General features: G+C 43.3%; 1 protein-coding gene across 2 annotated transcripts in view; it reads right to left on the bottom strand.

Moving 5' to 3' along the window:
- Nucleotides 1-19,994, bottom strand: part of LOC133560381 (neuroligin-2-like) — a 384,294-nt gene that overhangs the window by 7,340 nt on the left and 356,960 nt on the right. For both annotated transcript variants that reach the window (XM_061912840.1, XM_061912841.1), the window contains 2 exons: nucleotides 14,722-14,987; nucleotides 2,889-3,042 (listed from right to left, as the gene is read on the bottom strand). In XM_061912840.1, coding sequence (XP_061768824.1) covers nucleotides 2,889-3,042; nucleotides 14,722-14,987 — 420 coding nt within the window. The remainder of the gene's footprint in view (nucleotides 1-2,888; nucleotides 3,043-14,721; nucleotides 14,988-19,994) is intronic.

Here is a 19,994-nt window from a genome sequence, read left to right as displayed (position 1 = left end):
ACTGTTGTTGTTTTACTTAATGTAATCACAGCGGGTTTTTTCTGTTGTTGTTCAAGCTTACTTATTTTCTGCTCCAACTTCTAGCAGCTCACAAAGAGAAAGTTAATGCTCTGTAACGCATCCATTTTTCAGAGCATTTAAAAAGTCTAGTCCTGCTCCTGCATGTAGTATTAGCAATGACGCTACTGCTAGTACATCAGGGACAGCAGCTAGCAATACTGCACCTTTAGCACCAGCAAGCACTGTTTCTCCGGCACCAGCTCCCTCCGTCCCCCCAACAAGCGCTCCCCCAAAGCAGCCTGCTCAGCTAGTACCCAGTGACTTAAATGGCAACGCACCATCTCAGCCAATACTGGGTGGCTACCCAAAGTGTGCATTTGGTACAACATTAAGATCATTCAATCTTGCCTGGTACCGCACACGACCATGGCTAGAGTATTCTGTGGTGCGAGACGCCTGCTTCTGTTTCCCCTGTCGGAAATATGGCAGCGCTGTTAATGTTTCCCCTCCTGAGGGATTGCCGCCTCATTGTGGTCAGGGGGTTTGCGTGCCTCAGTGACCGTAAGAGCTATACCAGCAGGAGCTTAGTCTTCAGGTGGGACACCCAAGTTGGACAGGTTTGAAGGTAGAGGCCTGACAAAGTGCAATCCACTACTCCAGGCTGTGGTTGGACACATGGCTAAAGACCCATTTCAATGAAGAAAGCATCGTTACCATAAGCACAGAAAAAAAAGTGCTGGAGCATGATGTGTACACATGATGCCCCCTTCACATTTCTGACTGCCCCCTCATATAACCATGCCTAGAACCGCCCCTGATTCTGAGTATTTGTTCTTTTGTGTTTATGTTGTGTTACGGTGAAGATGTTCTCCCGAAATGTGTTTGCCATTCTTGTTTGATGTGGGTTCACAGTGTGGCGCATATTTGTAATAGTGCTAAAGTTGTTCGTACGGCCACCGTCAGTGTGACCTGTATGGCTGTTGGCTGTTGATCAAATATGTCTTGCAGTCAGCAAAGTATGTCATATTACAGAGAAAATTTTTAAATTGTTAGTATGAGCATCAACCTTTACATAAGAGGCTACATATATTTTTCAACTTGAATGCAAAAATACACCTACATTTGAGAAAAATAAGATTTACCTTAAAATGACATAAAAAAACGTTAGATTGTTAGTATGGACATAGACTTTTATATAGCAAGCTACATAAATAATGAAAGTTAATTACTGTAATTTTACATGAATTTGAAAGTAATTTGAGAAAACAGAAAATGATATGTATAATTAATTTGGTATTTTTCTGTAAAAAAAAAGAAATATACATAGTTTGTCATTACTGGCATATTACTTAAAATAACAGGCGGTTTGTTTATTTACAGATGTCTTCAATTCTGCAGTTTTATAACCTTTTTAAAGAAATAGTACAATTATAGTAACAATTTAGAGTAAATTCACCATAAAAATATGATTTTTTTTTACAGTGAGCTCACAATCAAACACTTTTATGTTAAAATACTGAACAGATGTTTACCTTATCCCAATAAACATATGTTTAGTAATTTAACATTAAAGTGTTTGATTGTGAGGCATTAAAAGCCACAAAATACAACGGGTCCATCAGACCTACAAACGCTGGCTGAGTAACAATAATATAAACATTACATGGAAAATTTCTCTGCCAGTTTCTGGATCCCACAAGGATTCTTCTTTTGTGTTTCTGCACCTGCGGTTCCCACACAAGGTTGCAACATTGTTTGTCAACACTGTCTGCTCTCATTTTCTCGCACATTTGACCCTCTGATATTTTGTGTACCTACACTCTGTCCTCCTACTGTCTAGGCCTTGTGTGTGTGTGTGTGTGTGTGTGTGTGTGTGTGTGTGTGTGTGTGTGTGTGTGTGTGTGTGTGCGTGTGTGTGTGTGTGTGTGTGTGTGTGTGAGAGAGTGTGCTTGTGTGCGTATGTGTGTGTGTGTGTGTGTTAGAGAGAACATCAATTTCCACACTTCTATTAGGTCCAGTGGACCCGGACATCTTATATGTAATAGAAATGTGTAGGAGCGGGGTGTGTGGTCATTAAATATTTATTCTGTTATATGTTCTTTGCAGAAAATGAGCCAAAGTAAGTCTCAGTTTGAAAAATTAATTAATTGTATAATTTTTCTTTTAATAAAAAATCAAAACGGGTCCCACAGACTCGAACACCACACAAGGGTGAAGTTTTGATCCGAATGTGTATGCTCGAGTCAGAACATTTCCATGAAGTATTTTTTTATTCCGGTTAGGCTTTTAATCAGATGATTTGTGTCCTTGTGCACAAAAATGTATTAATTCAACAGCGCATTAGAATATATTTCATTCATTTGACTTGTTGCTGATTCTACCTGACACGTTGACGCTGGCACTGCTGTTTGTCAGTAAAGTTTAGAATAAAATGCTGAGCTTGCTCTTCAACTGTTGCCCTGTATTTGATTTCAGCGATTTTTAAGTAAGAAAATGTTAAAATTGATTAGAATCATACATAAAATAATTTTATATCACAGACCCGCTCTACATCCATTGCTTTCGGTCCCCTATGGAGGGGGGGTTGCCCACATATGCTGTCCTCTAAGGTTTCTCATAGTCATCATTGTCACTGTCACCGACGTCCCACTGGGGTGAGTTTTCCTTGCCCTTACGTAGGCTCTACCGAGGATGTCGTTGTAGTTTGTGTTGTGGTTTGTGCAGCCATTTGAGACACTAGTGATTTAGGGCTGTATAAATAAACATTGATTGATGAGTTTAAAGGACAAATGTGAATATTGCTTTTGTAATCATTATTAGAACGCTTCCTCCCCTGACTGCATTTCCCCTGTTAGTAATTAATTCTCAGTTTGTGGTTTATCGCCCACCTTCGGGGTAGCCGTAGAGGTTGTCTACAAAGTTGGAGATGGTGTAGTCAAACGCCGCTGCTGAGATGCCGTCGTTGTCCTCGCTGTCGTCCACAAACTTCAGCCCCTCGCCTTGATTCACACCGATCAGCATGTCATAGTTCAGGAACTCCCCCTAGTGGCGGAAGGAGAATTGGATATAGTTAGGGGTCAATAGGTCAAAGGTTTTGCGACCTCGGGTGAAGGTAATTTGATGTTTTTCGTGCATCCTGTCAGGAGGAACGTATATCAGACTTTTAGATTTGTTTTCTTTGTTACAATTAACCACTTAACAGGTCAGAGTATTATTATGTAGATGATGTATTGTTAGTTGCCATTTAATAATAATAATAACTTAGATTTTTATCGCGCTTTTCTAAACACTCAAAGTACTCACAGAGAAGTGGGACTCAACATTCATTCACACCTGGTGGTGGTAAGCTACATCAGTAGCCACAGCTGCGCTGGGGTAGACTGACGGAAGCGTGGCTGCCAGTTTGTGCCTACGGCCCCTCTGACCACCACCTATCATTCATTCATCATTCATTCACCAGTGTGAGCGGCACTGGGGGCAAAGGGTGAAGTGTCCTGCCCAAGGACACAACGGCAGCGATTTTTTAGATGTCAATAGGTGGGAATCGAACCTGCAACCCTCAGGTTTCTGGCTGGCCGCTCTACCCACTACGCCATGCCTCCCCTTTTAACTGTTTTATAAAGAGGCTATTCAAATTTCCCACTAATAGCGCCTTTTACAAGGATTAATTATAAGCATCTGACAAAGGTCATTATTCAGTTACTCAGTAAATAATTAATAATTACTAAGTAGAACCTGAATGCGTCATAATAAGATTCAATGCAACCTCTGATGGGTGCATACTGGAACATTGTCTGACAGTGATATGTGTGTAACACACATCGACAGTCACACCATTGCTTTATAACGAACTGCCAACTTTTTTTTATTTTTATGAACTGGTGCCGCGCGGCCAGATGACAGCTAACATAGCCTCCAGAGTCCAGCCTGCACCCCGTTGAATGTAACTGTTTCAGCCACCCTCAGTAGTTTTACTCTCTCACCATTCTTGGAAAAAAAGTTTTTAATGTCCTGGGCCCATGCTCTGCTGCCCCTAATCCTGGTCTTCTTTGCAACTCTTTTCTGGGGTCCGGTCTTGTGCTTTTTGGAGGGCAGCCTAACCCTGCAGGGGTTCGCTCGCGCTCACGTAATGCCGATGAGGTAGAACAATTGGAAGAACGGACTGCGGTGTGGACAAATGTTCATCCTCAAATTTTTTATATGTCTGAGCAAATGTACAAACTCCTTGAGCATTCCTTGGACCATATATGTGCAACATCAGGCACGCACACAGGAAACTACTATGTTTAAACTACTGGATACTACTATTTTCAAGGAGGGTTTTCAAACCAGAGCCCCTTACCATTTCTCAAATGGACCTTTTGCCTTTTTATTAATTTTTGATGTCTTGCTTCATTCCTGAGTGTGTCATTCTTATTTTTCCCAAACATGACATCGCAACAAGTTTAATGTTGTATTACAATAATCAAACAAAAGCAGTCCTTTCCATTGTAATATTGTATAATATATGAGATTTGGCCCACTGACAATGAAAATTCACTTTTTGCACAATTACTGAAGCACAAGCCCGAGATAGTGTACAACTTTTATCCATCCATCCATTTTCTACCGCTTATTCCCTTTAGGGGTTGCGGGGGGCGCTGGCGCCTATCTCAGCTACAATCGGGCGGAAGGCGGTGTACACCCTGGACAAGTCGCCACCTCATCGCAGGGCCAACACAGATAGACAGACAACATTCACACTCACATTCAAACACTAGGGCCAATTTAGTGTTGCCAATCAACCTATCCCCAGGTGGATGTTTTTGGAAGTGGGAGGAAGCCGGAGTACCCGGAGGGAACCCACGCATTCACGGGGAGAACATGCAAACTCCACACAGAAAGATCCCAAGACTGGATTTGAACCCAGGACTGCAGGAACTTCGTATTGTGAGGCAGACGCACTAACCCCTCTCCCACCGTGAAGCCTGTACAACTTTTAGTCTGTGAAATTTAACATTGCATAGTTTTTTAATAAAGCATTTATGTAATCTTCAAACACCATTTCATGATTAATATCCCCAAAAAATATTATTCTAAATACATGACACTTGAATAAGCACAAATGTTCTTGCTCGTTTTGCCAAAATAAGAGTTAACATGCAGCATATAACTATTCTAACTCTACTGCTATAAGCTAATCTCCAAAACAGCAAAACCCACTCATAACAAGCTGTTATTGACATTGATTGGCTCAGTATGAAACATATCACACTGTAACGATCAAACAGAGTTTATGTGTGGCCTTGGAGTTGTTTGACGGTTTTTGTTGCCATGAACGCATCACTGGCTGTCCAGAGTGTGTGAAGAGATCGATTGCTGTCAATTCGACATAGGGTTTGTTTGTTTTGGTATGATCATGGCCGAAAGTGACCAGTTTTGCTGGTTAGTAGTTTTGTGTTGATGTTGTTTCGGTGTGGTTATGGCCGACAGTAATCAGTTTTGCTCAATAAAATTATAATTGATGCGTACAACTTCCTTGTCCTCCTTAACACGTCTTGGTAGACATCATCATTGTTTTATCTGTTGTGACCACTTTTTGAAAATGATACAGAAAAAATTGTTATGTGTTTATTTTGTTTAGAGTTTAGGTTGGATTTAGATTTTGTGCACTGCATAGAGTTTAGGTGTGCGCAGGAAACAGGGAGTAGTGAGCAACTGTGCAGGCGTGCACCTTAGAGAAAATGTTGGTGTGGACCAAACCATTTTTTTACAGGGGTTTGAGGGTATCATTATTTTCTTTTTAATTAGAACATTGTATAATTTGTGGCTTTTTTTTAATTCAGATCCATTTTTAAGGAATACATATTACCGGTAGTTCAGCGTATGTATAATCATTTTGTCATAGAGGTTACTGGGGCTATATGTGGGCCCCAGCAGGCTGTGGGCCCTTAGAATTATCATCACATTTACCCCCTATACCAGTGGTTCTCAACCTTTTTTCCTGTGAAAAATGTTTTAATTCAAGTACCCCCTAATCAGAGCAAAGCATTTTTGGTTGAAAAAAGGAGATAAATAGGTCAAATACAGCACTATGTCAGTTTCTGATTTATTCAATTGTATAACAGTGCAAAATATTGCTCATTTGTAGTGGTCTTTCTTGAACTATTTGGAAAAAAAGATATAAAAATAACTAAAAACTTGTTGAAAAGTAAACAAGTGATGAAATTATAAATAAAGATTTCTACACATAGATGTAATCATCAACTTAAAGTGCCCTCTTTGGGAATTTTCATAAAGATCCATCTGGATTCATGAACTTAATTCTAAACATTTCGTCACAAAAAAGAAATCTTTCACATCAATATTTATGGAATATGTCCACAAAATATCTAGCTGTCAACACTGAATATTGTTGTATTTTTTTTTCACAGTTTATGAATTCCATTCATATTTTGTTGACGTATTATTCAATAAATATATTTTTAAAAGATTTTTTAACTATTGCTATTTTTAGAATATTTAAAAAAAATCTCACGTACCCCCTTGGCATACCTTCAAGTACCCCCACGGGTACACGTATCCCCATTTGACAACCACTGCTCTATACCATGAATTGATTCACGTGGACCCTGACTTAAACAAGTTGAACATTTTATTTGGGTGTTACCATTTAGTGGTCAATTGTAAGGAATATGTACCCCGCCTTCCGCCCAATTGTAGCTGAGATAGGCGCCAGCGCCTCCCGCGACCCCAAAAAGGGAATAAGCGGTAGAAAATGGATGTATGTACTGAACTGTGCAATCTACTAATAAAAGTTTCAATCAATCAATCAATCAATCAATACGGCCGCAGTTGTGGGAAGGTTTAAAAGGTTGCGTCCAGAGGCCTCATGTAGAAAGTTTGGGTTTGCACAAAAACCTGCCGTATGCCCTTATAGACGGCAAAGTTGAGCTGTATCAAGACTGAAGTTGACGTGGAAATGTCTCAAAGCGCCATAGCTGCCATACGCACATTTCTACAAGCTGTGTATACTTATCTCCACGATGCGATGCATTTATTGTTTCCTCTTGATATTCAATATTGGTGGGGACCTCTATTAATTATACAAGCGATCATTTTGCCACCTATGGTGGGTTTCACCCCAAGGGGGACAAGCGGTAGAAAATGGATGGATGGATGGATGGATGGTGGGTGTCCGGACTTTGACTATTTTCACACGCTCGTCTGTTTTGGTGATGTACATAATTTTTCTTTGTCATCTTTTTCCTGATGCTGTACCATTTTTTAGCCTGTGTGTTGTTTCTGTAGCACACACATTTCAACCCTCGTTTTGATCGCTCCAAGAAGGAAAAAGAAGCACCTCGTACAGAGTACCATTTGGGGAGCGTCTGCAGTTCTCAGTCACACGGCTACTTTTAATATGTTTTGCATATTCATGAAGGGGCGTGGTCTGGACGTGCCAAGCTATGTAGACATCTAGGATCTATTCCAAGTAGATTGCTATGTAACAAAGAAATGTGCTTGCATATGTGTGCAAACATGTAAATACATCTGAATTTTTACTTGCATACGCAGTTTTCTGGATTTGAACATGCATCTATTTTTAGTAGGAAATCCACATAACTTTGGTTACATGAGGCCCCAGGACCGCTTCAGTACATAAATGTTCGCCATCATACACACACTAACCAGTGACGTGCTGTCAGGGGAGGCAAGTGAGGCAGTGCTTCACCTTGCCACCAGGGGGTAAAAGGCTTAACCATGAGATGTTCAAAAACGAAGTAATAATAATAATAATATTTCTCTTTTGGTCTATGCTTTCTATGTGATTTTGGTGTGGTTCCTGTATATTTGGATCATTTTCATGATCAAACTTGCGGAAATTCCATGTTTCCTGATCAAAATAACAAGACAGACGAGAAGTGAGGCAGATATATATGGTGCCTCTACCGTTACACACGAAGGGTATTGAGTGTTTGCGTGCTAAGGGGCGCGTGCTTTTTTCTACGGGGGAAAAGGCAGGCCATGAGGCAGCAAGTATCTCTGCCTCAAAGTAGGGGGCGATATATTTCACTGTACGTTGGCACTGATCAGGCATCACTCCGCCGTTTGCAGCTTGTGCAAAACACGGCTGCCCGTTTCCTCACCAGCACCAAAAAACGCGAGCACATCACCCCAGTCCTGGCCTCATTCCACTGGCTCCCTGTCCTTTACCACATTGATTTTAAATGACTTTTAATTGTTTTTAAATCCCTAAATGGTCTGGCCCAACAATACCTGACCGAGCTTCTGCATCATCATACCTCGTCTGGAGCCCTAAGGTCAGCTGACCAACTGCTGTTGGCGGTCCCTAGATCCAGGCTAAAGATCAGAGGGGACAGAGTCTTTTCCGTTGCCGCCCCTAAGCTCTGGATCAGCCTTCCACTCCACATTAGGTCAGCCCAGAGCCTGGGGCTTTTCAAAACCCTTCTTAAGACCTACCTCTTCTCGCTGACCTTTCACCTGAGCTGAGTCTGCCCACTAGGCCACCATTTTCTAGTCCTACCCCCCGACCCCTTCGCTTTAGTTGTATTTTTCTATTTGTCGCACTTTTTATTACTATGATTTTTATTTAGCAAATGTTTTACTTTTTATTCGACCCTTTTTACCGTATTGCTTTTAGCAATATTTTGTTCAGCTCATTCATTATGTTCTTTTTGTTTTGTGGTTCTGTTGCTCTATGCTTTTTTTTTGTAAACGTTGTTGTAAACGTGCTATATAAATAAAATTGACTTGACTTGACTTGATTATTGTGAACTTGCAGTTCATAATTTCATGAACTGCCAACATTGGTTAACCCTTTAGAAGTAGAAGAATAAAACAACAGACAAAAACTGCTACGCTTCCCGCAAACTGGGATGCTTTTTCGCCCTAAAAATGTAGGATTTGATTTCTAAAAGAGGGAATTTTTCAAGACTGGAATTTCAATCAAAGCAAGAATGTCACGCCGCAAGTACATGCCGCTGCGCATTCCTCAGTGCGCTCTGTGGACTGCGCTTCGGGACACGCCCACGGGCCCTCATCTCCTGCTGCAGCCAACGGCTGCAAACAATCAGCAATCGACACACCTGACACCGATGAGTCCCCTGTACTTCTTAAGCCAGAGAAAACCTGCATTCCAGGGCAGAACGTTGCTACCTGTTCCGTACGGTAAGCCGACATGTCTAGCTCTATGTACACACTCTCTCTTTCAGTGTTTCTCCTCCTCCGTGTTCATTTGTTTTGTGTCCTTTGTCGCCATCCAGCAGTATTCCTCCGTTTCCTGGTCACGAGCCATGTCTCTTGTCTCCCAGTATTCCCTCTGGTTCCCTGGCTGCCTCTTTGGATCTCGACCCGGACATGGACTTTGACGGCTCGCTCTTGCCACTGACCTCCTGCTGGTCCCTGGATCTCCGAGCTTGCCTTGCCCTCCATGGACTTCCGCCTCTAGCTCAACACTCTGGTAACACTCAGGTAACACTCCTCAGATAATCGCTACACATAGTCACACACATACACATTTTCTCCTCGTTTCACACTTCATACTATTGTATAACAATAAATAGAGTTAAAAAACGCCCTTGCATTCGTGCTGTGTCCTTCTTTCCCCGCTTTACCGTAACAAAGAAGTCATTAATACTGGGAGACCAACTTCAGAGCTGCCAGATTTGACGCAAACGTGTGTGGTTCGAGGACAGAATATAACGCCTTAAATTCAAAATGATTTGTGTACCGGAAAATAACGGCTTTGTGGCTGTGCTACAAAAAAAGGCTTAATTGCTTTCCCTGCCTTTTATTCTTGAGTGAACATGGTTGGACCCAAATAGGTTACACTGATCTGAAAAACCTACCAACAAGCTTCGAAAATCATGCAAACTCATCTGCCCACATTCAAGGTCAGATTTCTTTAAAAATGTTTGGAATATCACGTATTTATCTGGCTCTAAATGAACAACGGAGACTAAATATCAGCATTCACAATGCCAACGTAAGGGAAAATCGTGAAATATTAAAAGACCTGATAAACGCCACTTGCTTTTTGGGGAAACAGGAGCGTGCATTTGGTGGTAACGATGAGCGTGCTAGTTCTTCCAATTGTGGTAATTATGTGAAACTATTGCACTCTTATGCAGAGAAAGATAAACACCTGGAAACATCCACTGTGTTTACTGGCAAATCACACAGAACACAGAATGATTTGATAGAGGCAGTAAGTGATGTGATCAGAAATTTGGGCTGGGGGATATATCGATATACGCGATATATCGCGGGTTTGTCTCTGTGCAATATAGAAAATTACTCTATCGTGATATTTGAGTATACGTTCTCAAGCAGTTGCTTTTCGCTGCGGGCATTAAACTGCATGTGTTGTTCCCTCTTTCTTGTCTCTCCTTCTCACAGAGACTTAAAAAAAGCGCACCTTCTTACACACGTGACATACTGTAATGTGTGCAACGTCGTACGCTCCCGCGGAGCAGAGAGGTAGCGACATGGTAACGTTAGCTGTGATGCTAGCGGAATGGTGCAAGTGGTAATACGAGAGAGAGAAGGTGCGAATCTGGTAACAAATGGAGGAAGAATTAATTCCCAAGAAAAACAGCAGGGTATCCATCGTCTGGCGGTGGTTTGGCTTCAAGTGGGAATATGTTGAACATTTATGCGGCAGAAGCGTTTCTACAAAAAGTAGCACCACCGCTAATTTGTAGCATTATTTTGAAAAGTCACCCGCGAGAGAATGAATAGTGCTTACTCCGCATGTCAACATCTCCATTCGGTGCCACAACCACAAAATGCCGATGCAACTATTTCCAGATCAACACCGTGGGACATACTACATTAATTCCTATTATGCAGCTCATTTTTATTTGACACTTATTGAAATATCTTGTGTGTCATCATTCACAAAAGTGCACTTTATTTGTTTTAAACTATTGTAGTGGCGCTCTGTACAAAAAGTGCACTTTTATTTAGTGTTGTTTTGATATATCATCCTACTGACGCCATGCACAAATGTACGCTAATAGTGTCACGTTTGGAACGCATAATTATGCGCGAAGGTGTCACCCCAGGATGCAGTGGGACCAGACAGACAGGATAGCAGGTAGGAGCTGATTTTAATATACAAAATGATAAAAGAACACTTGTACAAAACAGCGAAATAAAGGCGTGCCGGAGCGCACGAGAAGCTAATGCTGAACTAGCATCGAGTTTAAAGTGTCCACAGAAGCGCGTGCCGAGCGTACAGAAGCTAAGATGTAACTTAGCAAACGACAAGGACTTAGAGAAATCAAACGTGCGTGTTGCATATAGCAAGTGACGAACCAAGAATGAACTGAGGTAGCAGGCAGCTATAAATACTAAAGTAAACTATTGCCAACAGGTGTGCGTAAGGAAACAGGTGAACAAATCAAGTAACCATGGTAACCAAAACAGGAAGTGCACACACAAACTTAGGGATCGTAACAGTCCAAAAATAATCAAAACACCAAAAAGGACTCAAAAACAGACTAAAGATGTGATCCAGGAACCGGATAACAACAAATAGCTTGTTTTAAAATGTCTCTGACAATCTTGCACTTTCTGTTTTGAAATGACATGATTGTTCGTGCCACTGCTTAATAACTGTTTAATAAATACAGTTTTGATAAAATGACTTAGTTGTGATTTCCCTGTCTGCATGAAAGTTTAAAATGAGCATATATTAATGCAGTATGAACAAGAATGTTTTAATGTAGACACATAGAATCATCACACTGCTGTGATTATATGTATCAAGTGTTAATTCAAGGCTCAGACAAAATATCGCTATATATATTGTGTATCGCGATATGGCCTAAAAATATTGAGATTTTTAAAAGGGCATATAGCCCAGGCCTATAAGAAATTACATTAAAAGGGAAAACAATGCAGCCAGATTTGTCAAAGTGGAGGTAGATGAGACAATTGAAGCCACAAATAAAGATGGACTTCATTTACAAGTAAATGTAAGATATACTATCGAGTGTCTGCTCTGCAGTTGCTATGTTAATTGTGTACTGAGTGTTTTGAAATGTTTCATTCTAGCATCATACTGTGTTTTTGTTATTTTGAGCCGGTGCCATTGCATCATGCTGTCATGTTTATAAATCTGACTTGTGAGTCAGTGACTTAGCATCGTAACGTATGTTTGTACATCTGACTAGTGGGTCAGTGCCTCCCCAACCTCAAATCTCACTGCATGTCACTGTGACTCACAATAGTTGCCAAGTTTTCCAGTACCTTAACTTATAAGTGCCCCAACTCTTGTTTTGAGATAAAAGCTGTCTGTCAAAAATTTGACTTACCAGCATCCAAGCCATTAATTAGTTGGTGTAGCAAATTCACAATGAATCCCGTAAGATCTGACCAGCATTTGCTTGAAGCTAGAAATCGCCTAAACTTTGTTTTCAAACCACGGGAAGGATGAAAGTGAGTGTGGAGGACACCGCTGAAAAGGAGAAATGGATTATATTGATTGAAGAATTTAAATACAAATCATCAAAACATGATTTAAGTCCCATCTTAACACTAATTTGCCTTTACTAGCCTTTAAATAGACCCCCCTTTTAGACCAGTTGATCTGCCGTCTCCTTTATGCTATGCCCCCCTCTCTTGCGTGGAGAGGTTATAGACACTAGTTATTTAGGGCTATAAAAATAAACATTGATTGATTGATTGATTGATATTAGGTGACCGCAGATGAAGTGCAAGCTGTTCAAAGTCGGGACCTGGGGTGGACCACACATCTGTGCATCTGTTGATGACGTCTCTGCGCTGCTGACTTGTCCCCACTCAAGATGATCTCCTGCTGGCCCCACTATGGACTGGACTCTCACATTATTAACTAGATCCACTCGACGTCCTTTGCACCAGTCGAGGGGTGGGGGAATCCCGAAAACCTGCGGTCCCCTCGATGGTTTCTCATTGTATCCCATTGGGTTGAGTTTTTTCTCGACCTGATGTGGGATCTGGGCCGAGGATGTGGTTGTGGCTTGTGCAGCCCTTTGAGACATTCGTGATTAAAGGCTATATAAATAAACTTCGATTGATTGATTGATTGATTGATTGATTGATTGATTGAGCAAAATTGTCCGCTTGGTGAAGAAGTTGGAGTGTATCACTGCTAGTCTGCACCCTAGTAAAGCAGAATGAATGTTAAAATAATATATCAACTACATTTACCCAGAAAGTATGGAGAGGTTGCTGATGGTGGGTTTAAAGGGGAACATTATAACAATTTCGAAAGAGTTAAAAACAATAAAAATCAGTTCCCAGTGGCTTGTTTTATTTTTCGAAGTTTTTTTCAAAATTTTACACCTCCCGGAATATCCCTAAAAAAAGCTTTAAAGTTCTTGATTTTTGCTATTTGCGATGCGACTGTGATGTCATACAGGGCTGCCAATACAAACATTCGGCGGTTACCGCAGCAAGATATAGCGACATTGACTCGGATTCAGACTCGGATTTCAGCGGCTTAAGCGATTCAACAGATTACACATGCAGATAGCGAAAACGAAATTGAAGAAGAAATTGAATAGCTATTGACGCTATTCGGCCATAGCATGGGTGTACCTAATGAAGCGGCCCATAGCATGGCTGCCTTATTAGTATAGCCGGTAAAATGTGCGGACCAAACGATCAGGACTTTCGCATCTTGTGACACTGGAGCAACTTAAATCTGTCGATTGGTAAGTGTTTGTTTCTCATTAAATGTGGGTATCTAGTTTCAAATGTACATACAGCTAGCGTAAATAGCATGTTAGCATCGATTAGCATAGCATGTTAGCATCGATTAGCTGTTAGTCATGCCGTGACCAAATATGTCTGATTAGCACATAAGTCAACAACATCAACAAAACTCACCTTTGTGATTTCGTTGACTTAATCGTTGCAAATGCATCTGCAGGTTATCCATACATCTCTGTGCCATGTCTGTCTTAGCATCGCCGGTAAAATGTGCTTACACTCAATGGGGGTCTGGCGGCAGATTTCTTGCCAGTGGTGCAACTTGAATCCCTCCCTGTTGGTGTTGTTACACCCTATGACAACACACCGACGAGGCAAGATGTCTCCAAGGTTCCAAAAAATAGTCGATAAAACGGAAAATAACAGAGCTGAGACCCGGTGTTTGTAATGTAAAAATGAAAATGGCGGGTGTGTTACCTCGGTGACGTCACGTTCTGACGTCATCGCTAAAAGGCCGATAAACAAAAAGGCGTTTTATTTGCCAAAATTCACCCATTCAGAAATCGGTTGAAAAAATAGATGGTCTTTTTTCTGCAACATCAAGGTAGATATTGACGCTTGCATAGGTTTGGTGATAATGTTCCCCTTTAACAGAGAAACAGCTGGAAGGAGATAAGGTAGGAGTCTACTCTGCAAGGTAAATGCTGTACATTATTATTACAATAATTTATAAAACTACTGTCGTTGTTTATAATACATCATATTGTACTGTTTTTAAACAATATCTCTTATTTAAAAGTTAGTTTTTTTCTTTTTAAAAGACATATTGCATTGTGCTGTTTTTGGTGGTCCAAGCACCAATTGATTTAAATTAATTTTAATGTGAGACGTTGATTTGAGATACAAGCGTTTTATTTGAGAGCTCCAATCAATGAAGCTCATAAGCCCAATAATAATTGCAATGATTCTAGCTTTTCTCATAAATGAAAATGTGGATAGGCCAGAAAAAATGTTCACCTGCTGCATGAGGATCTCAGGATCGTCGGGTACCACATCTCCATCCACAACGGGGCCAAAAGCGATGTGGTAGCGAGCCGGCTGGATGTCCTGGTCCACCAGCTCCCTGAAGTTTTTGCGCCTCAGACAGTCCACCAGGTCGGCGGTTTCGGTGTAGGTGCAGCCCACCTTGCGGGCCAGGATCTTGGTGTATTTCAAGGGCTGGTAGTTTACCGACCAGCTTGAGATGGCCGTTCCACTTTGGGCGATGGCCCTGTGGAAGAGCCCTGGAAAGGGAAAAGAACGCCATTTACAACGTTGTCAACATCGTTAACATACTGAGCGTAGTTATCCTTCAAGTTTAAATTTTTTAAGAATGTCTTCAAAGCTGGAATATGGAGCCTAATGAGAGGAGCTGTCCTCCTCTAACCGTGGTGGTCTCGCTCGTCTTCTTTAAGTCTCTCTGACTCTTTAGTTCTGTCGCTCCCACCGCCCAAGTGGCTCGTTAGAGGGGGTGCCCGCGTCACTCGTCTACCCTCTCGCGCTCTTTTTCTTCTTCCGCTTCAGAGTGGCGGCCAGTGAATTATTAAGCCCGCTTTCCCTCAGAAATCAATTATAAGACGAGAAGCACGGGCGCAGACGAGACGGGAGGTTTTCTTCAAAAATTCTTTCTTGCGTAAAAGTCTTCTATTCGGCTGCCACATCAGGCATTCTATCACCCGCCCTCTATTCGGTACATGTGTGGTGGCAGGAACCTGGGAGGTGTACTCCTTACCTGGCACCCCTGGAAGAGGAAACTGGGTGAGGTGGGAGGGAGGGATGACACACACACAGCGTCAGTGATGAAGAAGACGATGGTTGTGATGAGGTGACAACAGTGAGGTGACGTGTTAATACATGTTAGCATCCCACTGCAGCTGGGTTAGGCCTCCCTGATGAATGAACACAAGTCTTGGGTCAGTCAGATGTCAAATTTGAATGGAAATAAGACTTCATATAATGAGATTTTGTATAAAACATGTCTGTCAAATTTAGCATGATCGCATACAAAAAGCAATGCTAGTCGTAGCCTTTCATTTTCTGGTGTATGATAGTCCACTTATGAACGTGATACAGTATTCAGTGGAACTTCTGTCGATGCCCCTAAGGTTGGCAGACTGAGGTTGGCACAGCTAATTTTACACTTTTTTCTCTAATTCCGCAACCCTCCACCTTAGAGTCATATAACTTGGTATGTGACACATACCAACTGATAGCATGTTAATGTTACCATGCTAGCAAACAAACATTAAAGTGAAAATGTTTTGGGCTAATTTTACACTTTTTTTTTCTAATTCCACAGCCATAGCTTACAGTCATATAAGTTAGTATGTAAAACATGCTAACTTTTTGACAAATTTTACACTTTTATTTCTCAAACTCCACTGCCATAAACCTTAGAGTCATAAAACGTGGTATATGACACATGCTTTATGTTAGCATGCTAACGTTTTTTTTTGCTAATTTTAACTTTTTTTTTCTCTAATACCACAGCCATACAGCTTATATTTATATAACTTGGTATGTGAAACATGCAACTTGTTAGCATGCTAACATGTACATGTGTTGAATAAAGACAGTTGAAAAATTGTCAAAATTAATATGTTCAAAAAAATGTCTTAAACTTGAGCTAAATAACTACACCAAGACACAGGATAGCTGAGCGGTTAAACGCTTTGGCTTCCATAAAGGGGTTATGGGTTCCAATACCAGTCAGGTCGTTAGGTAACTGAAAAATCTTCCAAGTTTTGTTTCACCTACGTCCCTCAAAAAGACCAAGGATAGATCAGTGGTTCACACTTGGCCATCGACAAGGGGTAATTGTTTAGAATTCTAGTCCTGGAGCTAGGTAACATACAGAGCTCCAATTTTTTGTTTCACCTATATTGTAGTTTAACTAAGACAAGGCTCATCAATTATATTTGTCATTGGGCCCGGAATCTTCTTTTAAGAGCTACTTTGTTTTACATCTATCACAGTTCACTGATTGCATTTGTATAAGAGTGAAAACAGCTGGTGACAAGACCCAGAACAGCTCAATGATTGAAACTGCTTTCTCTTACTCAGTATTACTGAGTTAAAATCCACAATATGGAAGATCTTGTTTTCGTTTTACTTTTATCATAGATTAATGATTGCATTTGTATATGAGTGAAAGTAATGTCTTGATGGGACCCAGGGTAGATCAGTGGTCCAAACTGTGGGGTCCCAATATAGGGGTACTGGGTTTAAAGCCCAATTGGTTTGACATGTAACTTAGGTTCAAAATGTTGTTTCACCTTGATTGTAGTTTACTATGATAGCTGCTACCTTACCGTGGTAGAGGAGTTTGCGTGTCCCAATGATCCTAGGAGCTATGTTGTCTGGGGGCTTTCATGCCCCCTGGTAGGGTCTCCCAAGACAAACAGGTCCTAGGTGAGTGATCAGACAAAGAGCAGCTCAAAGACTTCTATGGAATTACAACAAAATGAACTCAGATTTCCCTCGCCCGGACGCGGGTCACCGGGGCCCCGCTCTGGAGCCAGGCCCAGAGTTGGGGCACGATGGCGAGCGCCTGGTGGCCGGGCCTGTCCCCATGGGGCCCGGCCGGGCACAGCCCGAATAGGCAACGTGGGTCATCCCTCCAATGGGCTCACCACTCATAGGAGGGGCCATAGAGGTCGGGTGCATTGTGAGCTGGGCGGCAGCCGAAGGCAGGACACTTGGCAATCCGATCCTCGGCTACAGAAGCTAGCTCTTGGGACGTGGAACGTCACCTCACTGGGGGGGAAGGAGCCTGAGCTAGTCCGCGAGGTAGAGAAGTTCCGGCTGGATATAGTCGGACTCACCTCGACGCACAGCAAGGGCTCTGGAACCAGTTCTCTCGAGAGGGACTGGACCCTCTTCCACTCTGGCGTTGCCGACAGTGAGAGGCGACGGGCTGGGGTGGCAATTCTCGTTGCCCCCCGGCTCAAAGCCTGCACGTTTGAGTTCAACCCAGTGGACGAGAGGGTAGCTTCCCTTCGCCTTCGGGTGGGGGGACGGGTCCTGACTGTTGTTTGTGCTTACGCACCAAACAGCAGTTCAGAATACCCACCCTTTTTGGGTACACTCGAGGGAGTACTGGAAAGTGCTCCCCCGGGTGATTCCCTTGTCCTACTGGGAGACTTCAACGCTCATGTTGGCAACAACAGTGAAACCTGGAGAGGCGTGATTGGGAAGAATGGTAGCCCGGATCTAAACCCGAGTGGTGTTTTGTTATTGGACTTTTGTGCTCGTCACGGATTGTCCATAACAAACACCATGTTCAAACATAAGGGTGTCCATATGTGCACTTGGCACCAGGACACCCTAGGCCGCAGTTCCATGATTGACTTTGTAGTCGTGTCATCGGATTTGCGGCCTCATGTTCTGGACACTCGGGTGAAGAGAGGGGCAGAGCTTTCTACCGATCACCACCTGGTGGTGAGTTGGCTGCGATGGTGGGGGAGGATGCCGGACAGACCTGGCAGGCCCAAACGCATTGTGAGGGTCTGCTGGGAACGTCTGGCAGAGTCTCCTGTCAGAGAGAGTTTCAATTCACACCTCCGGGAGAACTTTGAACATGTCACGAGGGAGGTGCGGGACATTGAGTCCGAGTGGACCATGTTCCGAACCTCTATTGTTGAGGCGGCTGATTGGAGCTGTGGCCGCAAGGTTGTTGGTGCCTGTCGTGGCGGTAATCCCAGAACCCGTTGGTGGACACCAGCAGTGAGGGATGCCGTCAAGCTGAAGAAGGAGTCCTATCGGGTTCTTTTGGCTCATAGGACTCCGGAGGCAGTGGACGGGTACTGACGGGCCAAGCGGTGTGCAGCTTTAGCGGTAGCCGAGGTAAAAACTCGGACATGGGAAGAGTTCGGGGAAGCCATGGAAAACGACTTCCGGACGGCTTCGAAGCGATTCTGGACCACCATACGCCGCCTCAGGAAGGGGAAGCAGTGCACTATCAACACCGTGTATGGTGCGGATGGTGTTCTGCTGACTTCGACTGCGGATGTTGTGGATCGGTGGAGGGAATACTTCGAAGACCTCCTCAATCCCACCAACACGTCTTCCTTTGAGGAAGCGGTGCCTCGGGAATCTGTGGTGGACTCTCCTATTTCTGGGGCTGAGGTCGCTGAGGTAGTTAAAAAGCTCCTCGGCGGCAAGGCCCCGGGGGTGGATGAGATCCGCCCGGAGTTCCTTAAGGCTCTGGATGCTGTGGGGCTGTCTTGGTTGACAAGACTCTGCAACATCGCGTGGACATCGGGGGCGGTGCCTCTGGATTGGCAGACCGGGGTTGTGGTCCCTCTCTTTAAGAAGGGGGACCGGAGGGTGTGTTCCAACTATCGTGGGATCACACTCCTCAGCCTTCCCGGTAAGGTTTATTCAGGTGTACTGGAGAGGAGGCTACGCCGGATAGTCGAACCTCGGATTCAGGAGGAACAGTGTGGTTTTCGTCCTGGTCGTGGAACCGTGGACCAGCTCTATACTCTCGGCAGAGTTCTTGAGGGTGCATGGGAGTTTGCCCAACCAGTCTACATGTGCTTTGTGGACTTGGAGAAGGCATTCGACCGTGTGCTCAGAGAGTATGGGGTACCGAACTGTCTTATTGTGGCAGTCCGCTCCCTGTATGATCAGTGCCAGAGCTTGGTCCGCATTGCTGGCAGTAAGTCGGAAACGTTTCCAGTGAGGGTTGGACTCCGCCAAGGCTGTCCTTTGTCACCGATTCTGTTCATAACTTTTATGGACAGAATTTCTAGGCGCAGCCAAGGCGTTGAGGGGATCCGGTTTGGTGGCCACGGGATTAAATCTCTGCTTTTTGCAGATGATGTAGTCCTGATGGCTTCATCTGGCCGGGATCTTCAGCTCTCACTGGATCGGTTCGCAGCCGAGTGTGAAGCGACCGGAATGAGAATCAGCACCTCCAAGTCCGAGTCCATGGTTCTCGCCCGGAAAAGGGTGGAGTGCCATCTCCGGGTTGGGGAGGAGACCCTGCCCCAAGTGGAGGAGTTCAAGTACCTAGGAGTCTTGTTCACGAGTGGGAGAAGAGTGGATCGTGAGATCGACAGGCGGATCGGTGCGGCGTCTTCAGTAATGCGGACGTTGTATCGATCCGTTGTGGTGAAGAAGGAGCTGAGCCAGAAGGCAAAGCTCTCAATTTACCGGTCGATCTACGTTCCCATCCTCACCTATGGTCATGAGCTCTGGGTCATGACCGAAAGGATAAGATCACGGGTACAAGCGGCCGAAATGAG

This window comes from Nerophis ophidion, linkage group LG10, assembly GCF_033978795.1.
Source record: "Nerophis ophidion isolate RoL-2023_Sa linkage group LG10, RoL_Noph_v1.0, whole genome shotgun sequence".
Classification (NCBI taxonomy): domain Eukaryota; kingdom Metazoa; phylum Chordata; class Actinopteri; order Syngnathiformes; family Syngnathidae; genus Nerophis; species Nerophis ophidion.
The sequence above is the reverse complement of the archived record's forward strand: the minus strand, read 5'-3'. Positions and strand labels throughout refer to the sequence as shown.